Below are 18,479 nucleotides of genomic sequence, written 5' to 3'. Positions count from 1 at the left end.
GAGACGAAACACACACACATGCCGAGACGAAACACACACACACCGAGACGAAACACATACACACCGAGACCACACACACACACACACGTTAATGACCTCATGAATAAAAAGCCCAGTTGTAAAGTTGTTGTAAAACAGTTGTAAAACCTCGACATCAGAGTAAATTAAATATTACCTCAATGTCTGTCGAGGCTGTTGTCCGGTTACACAGCAGACAGATCTTCCTGTTGGACAAAACCACACACACTGAGACCTAGCACGCGTGTGTGTGTGTGTGTGTATGTGTATGTCATAAGACCCCACAAAAATATTATACTAACAAAAATTTGACGAACTGGGTACATGCCATTTCTAGTGGGGTTTAGGGTTTAGGGTAGAATTAGAGTTAGGTTGAGGGTTAGGAGCTAGGGTTTTGAGTTAAGGTTAGGGATTAAGGTTAGGGATTAAGGTTAGGGATTAAGGTTAGGGGTTAAGGTTAGGGGTTAAGGTTAGGGGTTAAGGTTAGGGGTTAAGGTTAGGGGTTAAGGTTAGGGGTTAAGGTTAGGGGTTAAGGTTAGGGGTTAAGGTTAGGGGTTAAGGTTAGGGGTTAAGGTTAGGGGTTAAGGTTAGGGGTTAAGGTTAGGGGTTAAGGTTAGGGGTTAAGGTTAGGGATTAAGGTTAGGGATTAAGGTTAGGGGTTAAGGTTAGGGGTTAAGGTTAGGGGTTAAGGTTAGGGGTTAAGGTTAGGGGTTAAGGTTAGGGGTTAAGGTTAGGGGTTAAGGTTAGGGATTAAGGTTAGGGATTAAGGTTAGGGATTAAGGTTAGGGATTAAGGTTAGGGATTAAGGTTAGGGATTAAGGTTAGGGATTAAGGTTAGGGAAAATAGTATTTTGAATGGGACTGAATTGTGTGTCCCCACTAGGTTAGTTGTACAAGACTGTGTGTGTTCTTACTGGACCATGACGGATACGTTCTGGTCGAGGTAGCAGCTGTTGAACTTGACCAGGTTGACCAGGACGTGGAGGAAGTCCGCGGTCAGACCAATGTCCATCCACAGCAGGACAAACCCAGCTGCAGTTGATCAATAAATTAAATCAACCAGTCAGTCAAACATATCATGACCAAATCAGTCAAAAATATCGTGACCAAATCAGTCAAAAATATCGTGACCAAATCAGTCAAAAATATCGTGACCAAATCAGTCAAAAATATCGTGACCAAATCAGTCAAAAAATATCGTGACCAAATCAGTCAAAAAATATCGTGACCAGTCAGTCAAAAAATATCGTGACCAGTCAGTCAAAAAATATCGTGACCAGTCAGTCAAAAAATATCGTGACCAGTCAGTCAAAAAATATCGTGACCAGTCAGTCAAAAAATATCGTGACCAGTCAGTCAAAAAATATCGTGACCAGTCAGTCAAAAAATATCGTGACCAGTCAGTCAAAAAATATCGTGACCAGTCAGTCAAAAAATATCGTGACCAGTCAGTCAAAAAATATTGTGACCAATCAGTCAATATCTTTCTCAAGGGTCCCAGTTGGGCTGTTCATTGGGCCAGTGAATATCTCGTGGACAGACTCCGTAACATGGTAACATGGTAGTGTAACGACTGTCAAAAGACTGTGGGGTGGAACCATCTACATCACAGGTCACAGTGTAAAAAGGGTTGATGTTGTCTCACCTATGTCCTCCTCCAGGTACGTGATGTCCTTCCCGTTCTCCGTCAGGGCCTTGAACACCTCCAGCCTGTCAGACAGGTCCTCATTGGACGGCTGGTAGTCTCTGATCACCTTGAAGAAGAAGGCCCGCATAGGACCCAGACGCTCACCCTGGTAGACACACACACACACACACACACAGAGAGAGAGGCAACACACACAGGAAATCAACATACTTTCTTGTTCTCTGTGGTGCCTCCTAGATAGTGTGTGTGTGTGTGTATCTGTGTGTGTGTGTGTGTGTGTGTGTGTGTGTGTGTGTGTGTACCTGTCCCTGTATGACAGCTCTGAGGAGCAGCAGGACAGCATGTCTAGCTTCAGGTGGCTGTTCTGGAGTCAGCATGTCCTCCACCGCCTTCCATACGGCTTCCACTGCATGCTGTAAAACACACACATTAATACACACACACACACATTAATACACACACAGAGAAGGAGGCAACACACACACACACACACACACACACACACATTAATACACACAACACACACACACAGAGAAGGAGGCAACACACACACACAGAGAAGGAGGCAACACACACACACACACATTAATACACACACCAGATTAATAGACAGTTGGTTGTTTAGCAACAATAGCGACGCGTGCTGAAAAACAGACAGGCTTTGATTGTTGGCAACACGGAAACTAAACATTTCATCTCCAAATGTTTATTGGAAACATAAATACATTTGCACAGTGAACACTGGTCTCTTAAATACATCATTACAGTTGTTGGTTAGCTAGCTAGCAGATTTTAACCATACAGTATTAGCATAGACGTGACCTCAGTCAAAACAAGACATGGTATCAAGAACCAGATTTTAACCATACAGTATTAGCATAGACGTGACCTCAGTCAAAACAAGACATGGTATCAAGAACCAGATTTTAACCATACAGTATTAGCATAGACGTGACCTCAGTCAAAACAAGACATGGTATCAAGAACCAGATTTTAAGAAACGAGCTGAAAAGGAGCCCCCGGCGATTCCCCACACGACAGCTTCTTATCGCTGTGTGGCCATGTAGAATCACAACACACTGACTTCTGACACACTGAAGTGTGTGCATCTTTTTTGTGACGTTGTTAGCTAACCCGTCTACACACACACACACACGGTGTGCTCTCTCACCTCCTCAAACTTCTTGGCCTTGGCCAGGTCGGAGACATGGTTAGCAACCCGGATTCTGTTGCTAAGGCCACAGTCAGGGTGCAGCTCCTGAAGAGAAAGACAGCAAGATGGTCAGAGACAGAAAATTGATTGTGTGTGCGTGCGTGCGTGTGTGTGTGCAGTCGCGTCACACTCTCACATACCTTGAGTATATCCAGTGTGATGATGAACTCTGAGGGCTTGCTCTCTGTCTGCTTGCTGGGGGGTCGAGGGGATCCCAAACCAAATATCCCCTTTACCTTGTCCTTCAGACTCTCTTTACTGGGCTGCTTGTTCATGGCTGGGGGTCCAGGAGGGGTTCTGTGGGGAGGGACCGGGCAGCTTACACTCTACTGGGGCTCTGGGGGAAACAGAGGGAGGAACACAGGTTAGTAGAACCAGCAGGGTCAGAGAGAGAGAGAACGTGAATAGTATTTGGTGGTAGAGAGAGAGAGAACATGAATAGTATTGGGTGGGAGAGAGAGAACATGAATAGTATTTGGTGGTAGAGAGAGAGAGCGAGAGAACATGAATAGTATTGGGTGGTAGAGAGATAACATGAATAGTATTGGGTGGTAGAGAGATAACATGAATAGTATTGGGTGGTAGAGAGAGAGAGAACATGAATAGTATTGGGTGGTAGAGAGAGAGAGAACATGAATAGTATTGGGTGGTAGAGAGAGAGAGAACATGAATAGTATTGGGTGGTAGAGAGAGAGAGAACATGAATAGTATTGGGTGGTAGAGAGAGAGAGAACATGAATAGTATTGGGTGGTAGAGAGAGAACGTGAATAGTATTTGGTGGTAGAGAGAGAGAGAACATGAATAGTATTGGGTGGTAGAGAGATAACATGAATAGTATTGGGTGGTAGAGAGATAACATGAATAGTATTGGGTGGTAGAGAGAGAACATGAATAGTATTGGGTGGTAGAGAGAGAGAGAACATGAATAGTATTGGGTGGTAGAGAGAGAGAGAACATGAATAGTATTGGGTGGTAGAGAGAGAGAGAACATGAATAGTATTGGGTGGTAGAGAGAGAGAGAACATGAATAGTATTGGGTGGTAGAGAGAGAGAGAACATGAATAGTATTGGGTGGTAGAGAGAGAGAGAACATGAATAGTATTGGGTGGTAGAGAGAGAGAGAACATGGATAGTATTGGGTGGTAGAGAGAGAGAGAACATGAATAGTATTGGGTGGGAGGGAGAGAGAGAACATGAATAGTATTGGGTGGTAGAGAGAGAGAACATGAATAGTATTGGGTGGGAGGGAGAGAGAACACGAATAGTATTGGGTGGTAGAGAGAGAGAACATGAATAGTATTGGGTGGTAGAGAGAGAACATGAATAGTATTGGGTGGTAGAGAGAGAACATTAATAGTATTGGGTGGTAGGGAGAGAACATGAATAGTATTGGGTGGTAGAGAGAGAGAACATGAATAGTACTGGCTGGTAGAGAGAGAACATGAATAGTACTGGCTGGTAGAGAGAGAACATTAATAGTATTGGGTGGTAGAGAGAGAACATTAATAGTATTGGGTGGTAGGGAGAGAACATTAATAGTATTGGGTGGTCCATTATTCCACTCCTCTATGGGAACTTTGTATCATTTAGAAAAGCCATGGAGTTGTCTTGGTGTCTCGGAAAACAGTTGGTTATCAATGTTCAGTTTATTGACTACGTTTCCTCAAATCCTACCCACTCGCCTCCTTTTAACCACAAGGTTGCTTCTCCTCAGACCTTCAATGTTTTTTATTTATTTTTATACCAGAAATAAAATTCACTTAAATGTGTTTTGAGTACAAGGAATCAAGGAAAGATCAATTGAGAGAGCCCTGGCCCAACTTTTTGCATTACGTGACTGCTGTTAGTTTCTGTCAAACAGATAAATGACAGACAGAGACATGCCCCAACATCACACCCCTTCGCGACATCGTTTGTGTCCTTTGCACCTGTGGTTCTCCATAAATTAGTGCACGTCCAGACTCACACCACATGCATCTTGCAAAGCGAGCTAGGGGTTAGGAGCACATGAGATAGCAAACAATTGCCCTAGAACCATTCCATTCCTCTGCACATTCTAAAGGGCCTTTGATATGATATTCATAACGTTGTTGTTACATAAAGCAAATAATAACCGCTTGTACAGAAAGCAGCTAGGATGACTCTGTTATGGTCACGGGAAAGTGGTAGTTTGTGTGTCCGTGCTAATATAGAATACGCCACAAATGGCACAATCACTACATATAGAATATAGTGCCATTTGGGACGCAATTAGGCTATACTTCAGTAGCTAGTCAGTAGTACCTACAACCTCGGGATCAGCGACAATCATCTATTGAGTTCTAGCTGGGGAGAGAGAGAGAGTACCACGAAACAAGCCAGGAGAATGTTGAAATAATTCTCCCTGTCAAGCAGAGAGAGAACCGAGTGAACAACGATAGCTAATTAACGTTATCTAGTTCTGTTTTAGAGGTAACAACAGTACCCATTCAGGTGCCCATTCGTGTATGTTCAACATCCGTCCGGAACAGCTGACAAAATAGCGGACAGGGAGAGAGAAAGAGCGACACAAACAAGCACTAATAAATACATATTGTTGACTAGCTATCTGCTTGTTTTCCTTCCAGACCTAGGGCTTTAAAAACAACGGAAGTTCATACCTTCTATCGATCTAGATGTGTTTCTGGCGTCATTCACGTGAGGCTGGCAGGTGGACAAAATACCGAGCAAGACAAATTCATGCATTTAGAATTGGTTTATCCCAATATTTCAAAAGCTTTCCCCAAGTCAGATCAGTCCCCCCACTCGACAACCGGATGGACTGTCGGGCACTTCCTATAAAAACACGTTTGTCGCGGGAGCTGATGGGAAATGTAGTTCCTACTAAAAACATTGCTCGACGAAGCAAGAGGTGTCGAGTTAAAAATGTAACATTTGTTTAATGTTCTAGCTAGTCTTAACGTGCCTGTCGTTTGAAAATTAAATCAACAACCCTAGTAGGTCACGTTTCAATATCCATCAATAGTACTTGGAAAATGTTACCAAAACTTGCATACATGTGTTTTAGCTAGCTAACCAGATTATCACTAAAATAGCTAACAAGCTAATGTTGTTAGCCACGGTCCGTCCCACTTGCAGCACAACGGTATCCTATGCTTTACACTGTTTCAAAATGACCTCGCCTTATTTCGTTGAGAGTACCGCGGTCATCACTCGGAGCGGTAACAAGACCGTGCCCCGTGCCGGTTTAGCCACGACGTTAAAAACTAGGATGGAGAGGAGAGTGTTGAGGGCGCACGTGAAACAGGAGGAAGAAGATTCGAGAGTATCAAATCAGAGTTTGGGACGAGACGCTTCAGGTATGAATCCGTTTTATCACAACATTGCCCTTCTGATATTTACGAACTGAAGCAATGTCTTGCTGCATGATTGAGGGACTTTCAGATGGGACAAGCTGTAGCCTAAAACAACAACTAAGAGATGACTACAGTCTTCAGAGAAAGAGAGCCTATGGCCTGGCTATATGCACACAGTCTGAATACGCCCCTAATTAATCTTTGACACAGGTGACGATGTCGTCTACTACTTCCTGTATGTTCAGTTGTTCTGTACATGAAGAATGTGACATCATTTCTGTATGCCTCAGAATGTTCAGCACACCTCATCACTCAACTTCTGTCCCCCGCCCCTACTTTACCTTGCAGATATTGGCTCCTCTAGGTTCCGTCGCTCATCCATTGGCCAATCACAAGCTGAGCCAGACAAAGCCCTGTCCCTGTTACCACTGGCACCCATCCTGCGTAGGAGGCGGGGCCAGGTGAAGGTGGAATACGATGGGAAGGAGGAGCCTAAACACTGGGAGCCTCCTGATTGGAGCAAGCAGCTGGGTCATGTGCGTCAGATGAGGAGCGCCAGGAACGCGCCTGTTGACCTCATGGGGGCGGAGAAATGCTACGACACACACGCCCCTGATGAGGTGGGTGAGACCCCACTGGTTTCTGTCTCTCTGTCGTACACCCCCCACTACCGTACATCCTCTCCTCTCTCCCCCTCTTACATCCCCACCTTCCTTCCTCTCCCCTCCTCTCTCCCCCTCTTACCTCCCCACCTTCCTTCCTCTCCCCTCCTCTCTCCCCCTCTTACCTCCCCACCTTCCTTCCTCTCCCCTCCTCTCTCCCCCTCTTACCTCCCCACCTTCCTTCCTCTCTCCCCCGCTTACCTCCCCACCTACACCCTGGCCACTGTCTCCCCTCCCCCTCTGTCCGCTCCCTCATCCTCTCCGGGTCAGAGGTGGACCAGCCCCTGCTACCCCCTGCTCCGTGCCGTCCACACATTCTTCCCCGGGTATCATGAACCTCCTGTTGACCTACCAAGAGACCGCTTCCTGCCTCGGCTCCTCCCTCTCCCGCGCCCTCACCTTCCCCGAGTACGCCCTAGCCTTCCCCGAGTTCGCCCTCGCCTTTCCCGAGTTCGCCCTCACCTTCCCCGAGTTCGCCCTCACCTTCCCCGAGTTCGCCCTCACCTTCCCCGAGTTCGCCCTAGCCTTCTCCTGCTTCACAGAGGTTGTGAATTCAGTCCACCCTGCCGGGCAGAGGGAGCTCAACGGTTACCTGTCCGTCGTCTCTGACCTGGCATTCACCTGGGGCGGAGACCTGATCTAAACCTGGGGGGCGGAGACCTGATCTACACCTGGGGGGCGGAGACCTGATCTACACCTGGGGGGCGGAGACCTGATCTACACCTGGGGGGCGGAGACCTGATCTACACCTGGGGGGCGGAGACCTGATCTACACCTGGGGGACGGAGACCTGATCTACATCTGGGGGGCCCAGGCTACACCAGGGCTTTGTGCATTTTGACCCTATATTTCACCCCTAAAGTAATGTAGGAGGTTGAGGGAGCTCCGCTCTCCACCCCCCCACCCCCCCAACAACAAAAAATACCCCTGAAAATGGTCAACCGGGGTAAAATATGCTCACGAGATGTTTCACTGTCTGTCAAAGACCACTGGGTTTAGCACTGATACTGGTCTATGTAGAACTGGTCAGGATCTATGTAGGATTATGTAGTACTGGCCAGGATTTATGTAGGATTATGTAGTACTGGCCAGGATCTATGAAGGATTATGTAGTACTGGCCAGGATCTATGTAGGATTATGTAGAACTGGTCAGGATCTATGTAGGATTATGTAGAACTGGCCAGGATCTATGTAGGATTATGTAGTACTGGCCAGGATCTATGAAGGATTATGTAGTACTGGTCAGGATCTATGTAGGATTATGTAGAACTGGTCAGGATCTATGAAGGATTATGTAGTACTGGCCAGGATCTATGTAGGATTATGTAGAACTGGTCAGGATCTATGTAGGATTATGTAGTACTGGCCAGGATCTATGAAGGATTATGTAGAACTGGTCAGGATCTATGAAGGATTATGTAGAACTGGTCAGGATCTATGAAGGATTATGTAGTACTGTCCAGGATCTATGAAGGATTATGTAGTACTGGCCAGGATCTATGTAGGATTATGTAGAACTGGTCAGGATCTATGTAGGATTATGTAGAACTGGCCAGGATCTATGTAGGATTATGTAGTACTGGCCAGGATCTATGAAGGATTATGTAGAACTGGTCAGGATCTATGAAGGATTATGTAGTACTGGCCAGGATCTATGTAGGATTATGTAGAACTGGTCAGGATCTATGTAGGATTATGTAGTACTGGCCAGGCTCTATGAAGGATTATGTAGTACTGGCCAGGATCTATGAAGGATTATGTAGTACTGGCCAGGATCTATGTAGGATTATGTAGAACTGGTCAGGATCTATGTAGGATTATGTAGTACTGGCCAGGCTCTATGAAGGATTATGTAGTACTGGCCAGGATCTATGAAGGATTATGTAGTACTGGTCAGGATCTCAAATCAAATCAAATTTTATTTGTCACATACACATGGTTAGCAGATGTTAATGCGAGTGTAGCGAAATGCTTGTGCTTCTAGTTCCGACAATGCAGTAATAACAAGTAATCTAACTAACAATTCCAAAACTACTGTCTTGTACACAGTGTAAGGGGATAAAGAATATGTACATAAGGATATATGAATGAGTGATGGTACAGAGCAGCATAGGCAAGATACAGTAGATGGTATCGAGTACAGTATATACATATGAGATGAGTATGTAAACAAAGTGGCATAGTTAAAGTGGCTAGTGATACATGTATTACATAAGGATACAGTCGATGATATAGAGTACAGTATATACGTATGCGTATGAGATGAATAATGTAGGGTAAGTAACATTATATAAGGTAGCATTGTTTAAAGTGGCTAGTGATATATTTACATAATTTCCCATCAATTCCCATTATTAAAGTGGCTGGAGTTGAGTCAGTGTCAGTGTGTTGGCAGCAGCCACTCAATGTTAGTGGTGGCTGTTTAACAGTCTGATGGCCTTGAGATAGAAGCTGTTTTTCAGTCTCTCGGTCCCAGCTTTGATGCACCTGTACTGACCTCGCCTTCTGGATGATAGCGGGGTGAACAGGCAGTGGCTCGGGTGGTTGATGTCCTTGATGGTCTTTATGGCCTTCCTGTGACATCGGGTGGTATAGGTGTCCTGGAGGGCAGGTAGTTTGCCCCCGGTGATGCGTTGTGCAGACCTCACTACCCTCTGGAGAGCCTTACGGTTGAGGGCGGAGCAGTTGCCGTACCAGGCGGTGATACAGCCCGCAAGGATGCTCTCGATTGTGCATCTGTAGAAGTTTGTGAGTGCTTTTGGTGACAAGCCAAATTTCTTCAGCCTCCTGAGGTTGAAGAGGCGCTGCTGCGCCTTCTTCACAATGCTGTCTGTGTGAGTGGACCAATTCAGTTTGTCTGTGATGTGTATGCCGAGGAACTTAAAACTTGCTACCCTCTCCACTACTGTTCCATCGATGTGGATAGGGGGGGTGTTCCCTCTGCTGTTTCCTGAAGTCCACAATCATCTCCTTAGTTTTGTTGACGTTGAGTGTGAGGTTATTTTCCTGACACCACACTCCGAGGGCCCTCACCTCCTCCCTGTAGGCCGTCTCGTCGTTGTTGGTAATCAAGCCTACCACTGTTGTGTCGTCCGCAAACTTGATGATTGAGTTGGAGGAGTGCGTGGCCACGCAGTCGTGGGTGAACAGGGAGTACAGGAGAGGGCTCAGAACGCACCCTTGTGGGGCCCCAGTGTTGAGGATCAGCGGGGAGGAGATATTGTTGCCTACCCTCACCACCTGGGCGCGGCCCGTCAGGAAGTCCAGTACCCAGTTGCACAGGGCGGGGTCGAGACCCAGGGTCTCGAGCTTGATGACGAGCTTGGAGGGTACTATGGTGTTGAATGCCGAGCTGTAGTCGATGAACAGCATTCTCACATATGTAGGATGTAGGATTATGTAGTACTGGCCAGGATCTATGAAGGATGATGTAGTACTGGCCAGGATCTATGAAGGATTATGTAGTACTGGTCAGGATCTATGTAGGATTATGTAGAACTGGTCAGGATCTATGTAGGATTATGTAGAACTGGTCAGGATCTATGTAGGATTATGTAGTACTGGTCAGGGTCTATGAAGGATTATGTAGTACTGGTCAGGATCTATGTAGGATTATGTAGTACTGGTCAGGATCTATGAAGGATTATGTAGTACTGGCCAGGATCTATGTAGGCCTATGAAGGACTATGTAGCACAGGTCATGATCTATTTGGGTCTATGTCACATTATGTAGTACTGGTAATGCCACAATGTAACACTGGTCATGACAATATGTAACACACAAAGGGCTCATTGCTGACACATACAGTATGTCGTCTGTGCCAATCACACAAACTCCTTTTCCACGGCTGGTGGTGACTGTTTCCTGTAGGACGTTTGAACACACACAGGTAGTAGCAGGGTTCCACCAGTAGAACTAGATGAACCCTGCAGGTAGAACAGTAGAATACACAGAGGTGGTAGCAGGGTTCCACCAGTAGAACTAGATGAACCCTGCAGGTAGGACAGTAGAACACACAGAGGTAGTAGCAGGGTTCCACCACTAGATGAACCCTGCAGGTAGAACAGTAGCACACACAGAGGTAGTAGCAGGGTTCCACCACTAGATGAACCCTGCAGGTAGAACAGTAGAACACACAGAGGTAGTAGCAGGGTTCCACCAGTAGAACTAGATGAACCCTGCAGGTAGAACAGTAGAACACACAGAGGTAGTAGCAGGGTTCCACCACTAGATGAACCCTGCAGGTAGAACAGCAGAGTGCCCATTAGAGGTGGAGGGGTTCTACAGAGCAGGGTCAGAAGGCTGTATATCTGATTTATGTTCCAGGATAAAGGTGAAATACATCCAGCACTATAAAAGGAGGATGTGGAACTGCAGTTATGTCACTGGATATGATTTGTTATGAAACAAACAGTGCAAAAGGGTTGGAGATGGGAGATGGGCCGAGCTAGCTAGCTGGGGTGTATTCATTAGGAACCAAACAGAACTAGGCAGGACTTAGCTGAATTTGTCCAATAGAAACACTTGATTTCGCTGCAGTACGTTTTCCGTAGGAAAGATGTTACGTGACATGTTAGTTATGCACACCTGTTCTCCCACCAGGAGTGATGAGTCAACCTCATTCTGAGACCTCTTTAGAAACAGTGTACGCCTACTGAACACTCCATTCTAACACAAGGCAGTGCATAAGAGGCATACTAGCAAGGAGACACATTACACAACCAAAAGTATGTGGACACCTGCTCATTGAACATCTCATTCCAAAATCATGGGCATTTTATATTGAGTTGGTCCCCCTCTTTTACTGCTATAACAGCCTCCACTCTTCTGGGAAGGTTTTCCACTAGATGTTGGAACATTGCTGCAGGGACTTGCAGCCAAGAGAGCATTAGTGAGGTCGGGCACTGATGTTATGCGATTTAGGCCTGGTTTGCAGTCGGCGTTTCAATTCATCCCAAAGGTGTTCGATGGGGTTGAGGTCAGGGCTATGTGCATGCCAGTCAAGTTCTTCCACATTGCTCCACACTCTGTATGGGCCTCGCTTTGTGCACAGGGGCGTTGTCATACTGAAACAGGAAAGGGCCTTCCCCAAACTGTTGCCACAAAGTTGGAAGCACAGAATCCTCTAGAATGTCATTGTATGCTGTAGAGTTAAGATTTCCCTTCACTGGAACTAAGGGGCCCGATCCATTAAAAACAGCCCCAGACCGTTATTCTTCCTCCACCAAACTTTACAGTTGGCACTATGCATTGGGGCAGGTAGCATTTTCCTGGCATCTGCCAAACCCAGATTCGTCCATCGGGACTGCCAGATGGTGAAGTGTGATTCATCACTCCAGAGAACGCGTTTCCACTGCTCCAGAGTCCAATGGCGGAGAGCTTTACACCACTCCAGCCGACGCTTGGCATTGCACATGGTGATGCTTAGCCATGGAAACCCATTTCAGGAAGCTCCTGACGAACAGTTATTGTGCTGACGTTGCGTCCAGAGGCAGTTTGGAACTCGGTAGTGAGTGTTGCAACCAAGGACAGACTACTTTTACATGCTACGCACTCCAGCACTCTGAGGTTCTGTTCTGTGAGCTTGTGTGGCCTACCACTTTGCGGCTGAGCTGTTGTTGCTCCTAGACGTTTCCACTTCACAATAACAGCATTTACAGTTGACCGGGGCAGCTCTAACAGGGCAGATATTTGTTGAACTGACTTTGTTGGAAAAGTGGCATCCTATTCCAGAGCTCTTCAGTAAGGCCATTCTACTGTCAATGTTTGTCTATGGAGATTGCATGGTGGTGTGCTCGATTTTATACACCTGTCAGCAATGGGTGTGGTGAGATAGCCGAATCCACTAATTTGAAGTGGTGTCCATATACTTATGTGTATGTAGTGTAGTTTACTATCTAAAAGATACCAGATTAAAGACTCTCTCCTCTTCCCCTTCCCATCAAGTGAGGCATTACCAGGTCCTGGTCTCTCTAAAGTTGTCTAGCCAGATTAAAGACTCTCTCCCCTCCTCCTCCCCTTCCCATCAAGTGAGGCATTACCAGGTCCTGGTCTCTCTAAAGTTGTCTAGCCAGATTAAAGACTCTCTCCCCTCCTCTTCCCCTTCCCATCAAGTGAGGCATTACCAGGTCCTGGTCTCTCTAAAGTTGTCTAGCCAGATTAAAGACTCTCTCCCCTCCTCTTCCCCTTCCCATCAAGTGAGGCATTACCAGGTCCTGGTCTCTCTAAAGTTGTCTAGCCAGATTAAAGACTCTCTCCCCTCCTCCTCCCCTTCCCATCAAGTGAGGCATTACCAGGTCCTGGTCTCTCTAAAGTTGTCTAGCCAGATTAAAGACTCTCTCCCCTCCTCTTCCCCTTCCCATCAAGTGAGGCATTACCAGGTCCTGGTCTCTCTAAAGTTGTCTAGCCAGATTAAAGACTCTCTCCCCTCCTCCTCCCCTTCCCATCAAGTGAGGCATTACCAGGTCCTGGTCTCTCTAAAGTTGTCTAGCCAGATTAAAGACTCTCTCCCCTCCTCTTCCCCTTCCCATCAAGTGAGGCATTACCAGGTCCTGGTCTCTCTAAAGTTGTCTAGCCAGATTAAAGACTCTCTCCCCTCCTCTTCCCCTTCCCATCAAGTGAGGCATTACCAGGTCCTGGTCTCTCTAAAGTTGTCTAGCCAGATTAAAGACTCTCTCCCCTCCTCTTCCCCTTCCCATCAAGTGAGGCATTACCAGGTCCTGGTCTCTCTAAAGTTGTCTAGCCAGATTAAAGACTCTCTCCCCTCCTCCTCATCCCTTCCACCAGGTGCGACGTTACCAGGTGCTGGTGTCTCTGATGTTGTCAAGCCAGACAAGGGACCAGGTGACCAGTGCGGCTCTGCAGAGACTCAGGGCTCATGGCTGTACAGTGGACAACATAGTCAACACTGACGATGACACACTGGGACAACTCATCTACCCTGTCGGCTTCTGGAAGGTAACGCACACTATACACTGCCTTCACAAAATATTCACACCCCTTGACTTTTTTCCACATTTTGTTGTGTTACAAAGTGGGATTAAAATGGATTTAATTGTGGGGGGTTATGGGTCAACAATCTACACTCTGTCACAGATAAAGTATAAATATTTGTAGAAAATGAATGGAAATAAAACACTAATATATCTTGATTAGATACGTATTCAACCCCCTGAATCAATACATGTGACAGCGACTACAGCTGTGAGTCTTTCTGGGTACATCTCTAAGAGCTCTCTACACCTAGATTGATCTGTGAGTCTTTCTGGGTACATCTCTAAGAGCTCTCTACACCAAGATTGATCTGTCAGTATTTCTGGGCACATCTCTAAGAGCTCTATACACCTAGATTGATCTGTGAGTCTTTCTGGGTACATTTCTAAGAGCTCTCTACACCTAGATTGATCTGTGAGTCTTTCTGGGTACATCTCTAAGAGCTCTCTACACCTAGATTGATCTGTGAGTCTTTCTGGGTACATCTCTAAGAGCTCTCTACACCTAGATTGATCTGTGAGTCTTTCTGGGTACATCTCTAAGAGCTCTCTACACCTAGATTGATCTGTGAGTCTTTCTGGGTACATCTCTAAGAGCTCTCTACACCTAGATTGATCTGTGAGTCTTTCTGGGTACATCTCTAAGAGCTCTCTACACCTAGATTGATCTGTGAGTCTTTCTGGGTACATCTGTAAGAGCTCTCCACACCTAGATTGATCTGTGAGTCTTTCTGGGTACATCTCTAAGAGCTCTCTACACCTAGATTGATCTGTGAGTCTTTCTGGGTACATCTCTAAGAGCTCTCTACAGCTAGATTGATCTGTGAGTCTTTCTGGGTACATTTCTAAGAGCTCTCTACACCTAGATTGATCTGTGAGTCTTTCTGTGTACATCTCTAAGAGCTCTCTACAGCTAGATTGATCTGTGAGTCTTTCTGGGTACATCTCTAAGAGCTCTCTACACCTAGATTGTGTATCATTTGTCCATTATTCTTTTCAAAATTCTTCAAGCTCCGTCAAATTGGTTGTTGTTCATTGCTAGACAACCATAGGTCTTGCCATAAATAAAAATATATAAGTCAAAATTGTAACTCTGCCACTCAGGAACATTAACTGTCTTCCCGGTAAGCAACTCCAGTGTAGATTTGGCCCTGTGTTTTAGGTTATTGTCCTGCTGAAAGATGAATTAATCTTCCAGGGTCTGGTGGAAAGTATACTGAAGCAGGTTTTCCTCCAGGATTTTGCCTGTGCTTAGCTCCATTCTGTTTATTTTATCCTGAAAAACTCTCCTGTCCTTAACAATTAAAAGCATACCCATAACATGATGCAGCCACCACTATCCTTTAAAATATGGAGATTGGTAATCCGTAATATGTTTGAGGCAAATCCAATACAACACTTTGTATTCAGGACAAAAACATTTATTGCTTTGACAATTTTTTTGCAGTATTACTTGAGTGACTTGTTGCAAACAGGATGTATGTTCTGGAGTATTTGTATTCTGTACAGGCTTCCTTCTTGGTCATTTATGTTAGTATTGTATTTGTCTCATGGTGAAATCCCTGAGCAGTTTCCTTCCTCTCCGGCAACTGAGTTGGGATGAACGCCTGTATCTTTGTAGTGACTGGGTGTATCGACACACCATCCAAAGTGTAATTGATAACTTCACCATGTTGAAAGAGATATTCAATATCTGCATTTTTTTATTTTTTACCCATCTACCAACCCATCTGCTCTACTTTATGAGCCATTGGAAAACCTTCCTAGTGTTTGTGGTTTTGTACCTTACAGATAATTCTATGTGTGGGGTACAGAGATGAGGCAGTCATTCAAAAATCATGTTAAACACTATTATTGCACACAGAATGAGTCAATGCTCTTGTTAAGCAAATATTTACGCCTGAAATGATTTAGTCACAACAAAGGGTTGAATACTTTACTCAAAACATTTCAGATTTTTATTAATTAATTTGTAAAAGAATAAAAACATCCCACATTATGGGGTATTGTGGGTAGGCCAGTGACAAATCTCAGTGTAATCCATTTTAAATTCAGGCTGTACCATGTGGAAAAAGTCAAGGGGTGTGAATACTTGTGAATAAAACCTTGATATGTCTTCTCTCCTACCCCCCCTCCTCCAGACCAAGGTGAAGTACCTGAAGCAGACGTCAGTGATGCTCCAGAGGGAGTTTAGAGGGGACATCCCGAACACAGTGGAGGGCCTGGTACGACTACCTGGAGTAGGACCCAAGATGGCTCACCTGGCCATGGACATCGCCTGGCACCAGGTCTCTGGCATAGGTAGGTATGGCTCATATACAGTTTGAAGTCGGAAGTTTACATACAGTTTAGCCAAATACATTTAAAGTTTTTCACAATTCCTGACATTTAATCCTAGTAAAAATTCCCTGTTTTAGGTCAGTTAGGATCACCACTTTATTTTAATAATGTGAAATGTCAGAATAATAGTAGAGGTTGTATTTCTTTCTTCACATTCCCAGCGGGTCAGAAGTTTACATACACTCAATTAGTATTTGGTAGCATTGCCTTTAAATTGTTTAACTTGGGTCAAACATTTCAGGTAGCCTTCCACAAGCTTCCCACAATAAGTTGGGTGAATTTTGGCCCATTCCTGCTGACAGAGCTGGTGTAACTGAGTCAGGTTTGTAGGCCTCCTTGCTCGCACACACTTTTTCGGTTCTGCCCACAAATACTCTATAGGATTGAGGTCAGGGCTTTGTGATGGCCACTCCAATACCTTGACTTTGTTGTCCTTAAGCCATTTTGCCACAACTTTGTTTGCTTGGGGTCATTGTCCATTTGGAAGACCCATTTGTGACCAAGCTTTAACTTCCTGACTGATATCTTGAGATGTTGCTTCATCTATTTTGTGAAGTGCACCAGTCCCTCCTGCAGCAAAGCACCCCCACTACATGATGCTGCCACCCCCATGCTTCACGGTTCTGATGGTGTTCTTCGGCTTGAAAGCCTCCCCCTTTTTCCTCAACATAACGATGGTCATTTTGGCCAAACAGTTATATTTTTGTTTCATCAGATGATGGTGTTTATACTTGCGTACTATTGTTTGTACAGATGAACATGGTACCTTCAGGTGTCTGGGAATTGCTCCCAAGGATGAACCAGACTTGTGGAGGTCTACAATTTTTTGAGATCTTGGCTGATTTCTTTTGATTTCCCCATGATGTCAAGCAAAGAGGCACTGAGTTTGAAGGTAGGCCTTGAAATACATCCACAGGTACACCTCCAATTGACTCAAATAATGTCAATTAGCCTATCAGAAGCTTCTAAAGCCATGACATTTTCTGGAATTTTCCAAGCTGTTTAAAGGCATAGTCAACTTAGTGTATGTAAACTTCTGACCCACTGGAATTGTCATACAGTGAATTATAAGTGAAAAAATCTGTAAACAATTGTTAGGAAAAATTACTTGTCGTGCACAAAGTAGATGTCCTAACCAACTTACCAAAACTATAGTTTGTTAACAAGAAATTTGTGGAGTGGTTGAAAAACAAGTTGATGACTCCAATCCAAAAGTGTATGTACATTTGACTTCAACTGTAGGACTACAAATCCCATACTCTAGTCTGCATGTTGTGATGTGGTGCAGAGTTGTAGTTCTATTGGATTATATTGTGGGCGTCTTATAATGGGATAGTTGTTCTATTGTTTGTGCGTGTGAGTAGGCGTGGACACACACGTCCACCGTATCTCCAACCGGCTGGGATGGACGAGAGGTGGGACCAAGAAGCCAGAGGAGACACGCAAGGCCCTGGAAGACTGGTTACCAAGGTGACACCACCACTTCCTCTACCCCATCAGGTCACTCGTTAACCAGTCACTGACCAATCAGATCCCTTACAGCAGGAAAGAGAAACATTTTGCCTTGTGGTTTCTGTCCGACATGATTTTGATGATGGCGATTGATGATCTTCCTCTCTCTTCCGACACAGGGATCTATGGAGTGAGATCAACTGGTTGCTGGTGGGGTTTGGTCAACAGGTGTGTCTACCTGTCAATCCTCTCTGCTCCGTGTGTCTGAACCAGCACAGCTGCCCCTCTGCCCACCAAGCCTCCCCAGCCAAGAGGCCTAAAGCTGGGTCACCTCGCTCACCACACTCCCCCAAGACCTCTAGGGTCAAGCTGGAGCCTGGTTCTCTTGGTTTGGGGTTACCACCCCCCTCCTCAGCCACACCGGTCAAAGAGGAACCTCTGGCTACCACCTTCTCCCCTCTGCTGCCCAGAAAGAGGAAGTCGAAAGCCAAAACCTTCTCTACATGATACGACAGAAGAGGGTAGCATCCCTTCAGAAATGTCAGGACCGTGTCCCAATTCTCTCTCCTTCCTCCCAAAGTTTGCTCTTGTCACTTCCCTTGACTGATGTGAAATGACCAGTACTAGAGATAGGGTGGTAACTCCTACTAGCCCAGTGGTATTAACTGCTTTAGCGGGGAGACCATTTTTAGACTGAATTTCGGTGAACTCATTTATTTCTCACAACACTCAAACTAAACCTTCAAATCTTTACATTTAGATTTTTACTTACACTAATAAATAAATTCTCAATAAAATATTTTTCAAATTATCTCA

General features: G+C 45.3%; 2 protein-coding genes across 3 annotated transcripts in view; one reads left to right on the top strand and one right to left on the bottom strand.

Moving 5' to 3' along the window:
* Positions 1 to 5,732, bottom strand: part of LOC118959021 (tuberin-like) — a gene marked incomplete at its 3' end in the record, with an annotated part of 25,836 nt that extends 20,104 nt beyond the window's left edge. Inside the window, 7 exon segments of the mRNA XM_036974389.1 lie at positions 176 to 224; positions 933 to 1,050; positions 1,664 to 1,811; positions 1,969 to 2,079; positions 2,838 to 2,924; positions 3,020 to 3,216; positions 5,520 to 5,732. Coding sequence (XP_036830284.1) covers positions 176 to 224; positions 933 to 1,050; positions 1,664 to 1,811; positions 1,969 to 2,079; positions 2,838 to 2,924; positions 3,020 to 3,154 — 648 coding nt within the window.
* On the top strand, positions 5,732 to 18,479 carry LOC110495048 (endonuclease III-like protein 1). Of its 2 annotated transcripts, none has more exons than XM_036974390.1 (6): positions 5,732 to 6,218; positions 6,564 to 6,835; positions 13,666 to 13,836; positions 16,013 to 16,172; positions 17,576 to 17,681; positions 17,843 to 18,479. In XM_036974390.1, the coding sequence occupies exons 1-6, from the start codon at positions 5,966 to 5,968 to the stop codon at positions 18,168 to 18,170; spliced, it is 1,290 nt and encodes a 429-aa protein (XP_036830285.1). In that variant the 5' UTR covers positions 5,732 to 5,965; the 3' UTR covers positions 18,171 to 18,479. The 2 variants fall into 2 exon arrangements, with proteins under 2 accessions (XP_036830285.1, XP_036830286.1); XM_036974391.1 differs by having other exon boundaries at positions 16,013 to 16,159; positions 17,843 to 18,263.

The sequence above is a fragment of the Oncorhynchus mykiss genome, unplaced genomic scaffold (assembly GCF_013265735.2).
Source record: "Oncorhynchus mykiss isolate Arlee unplaced genomic scaffold, USDA_OmykA_1.1 un_scaffold_518, whole genome shotgun sequence".
Taxonomy (NCBI): domain Eukaryota; kingdom Metazoa; phylum Chordata; class Actinopteri; order Salmoniformes; family Salmonidae; genus Oncorhynchus; species Oncorhynchus mykiss.
The sequence above is the reverse complement of the archived record's forward strand: the minus strand, read 5'-3'. Positions and strand labels throughout refer to the sequence as shown.

Excerpts from the sequence above, each read along its gene's own strand:
- LOC110495048 (XM_036974390.1), top strand. The coding sequence starts at position 5,966 with ATGTTGTTAGCCACGGTCCGTCCCACTTGCAGCACAACGGTATCCTAT. Across the intron at positions 13,837-16,012 it reads ACCCTGTCGGCTTCTGGAAG|ACCAAGGTGAAGTACCTGAA; the intron begins GTAACGCACACT and ends CCCCTCCTCCAG. Across the intron at positions 17,682-17,842 it reads CTGGAAGACTGGTTACCAAG|GGATCTATGGAGTGAGATCA; the intron begins GTGACACCACCA and ends CTTCCGACACAG.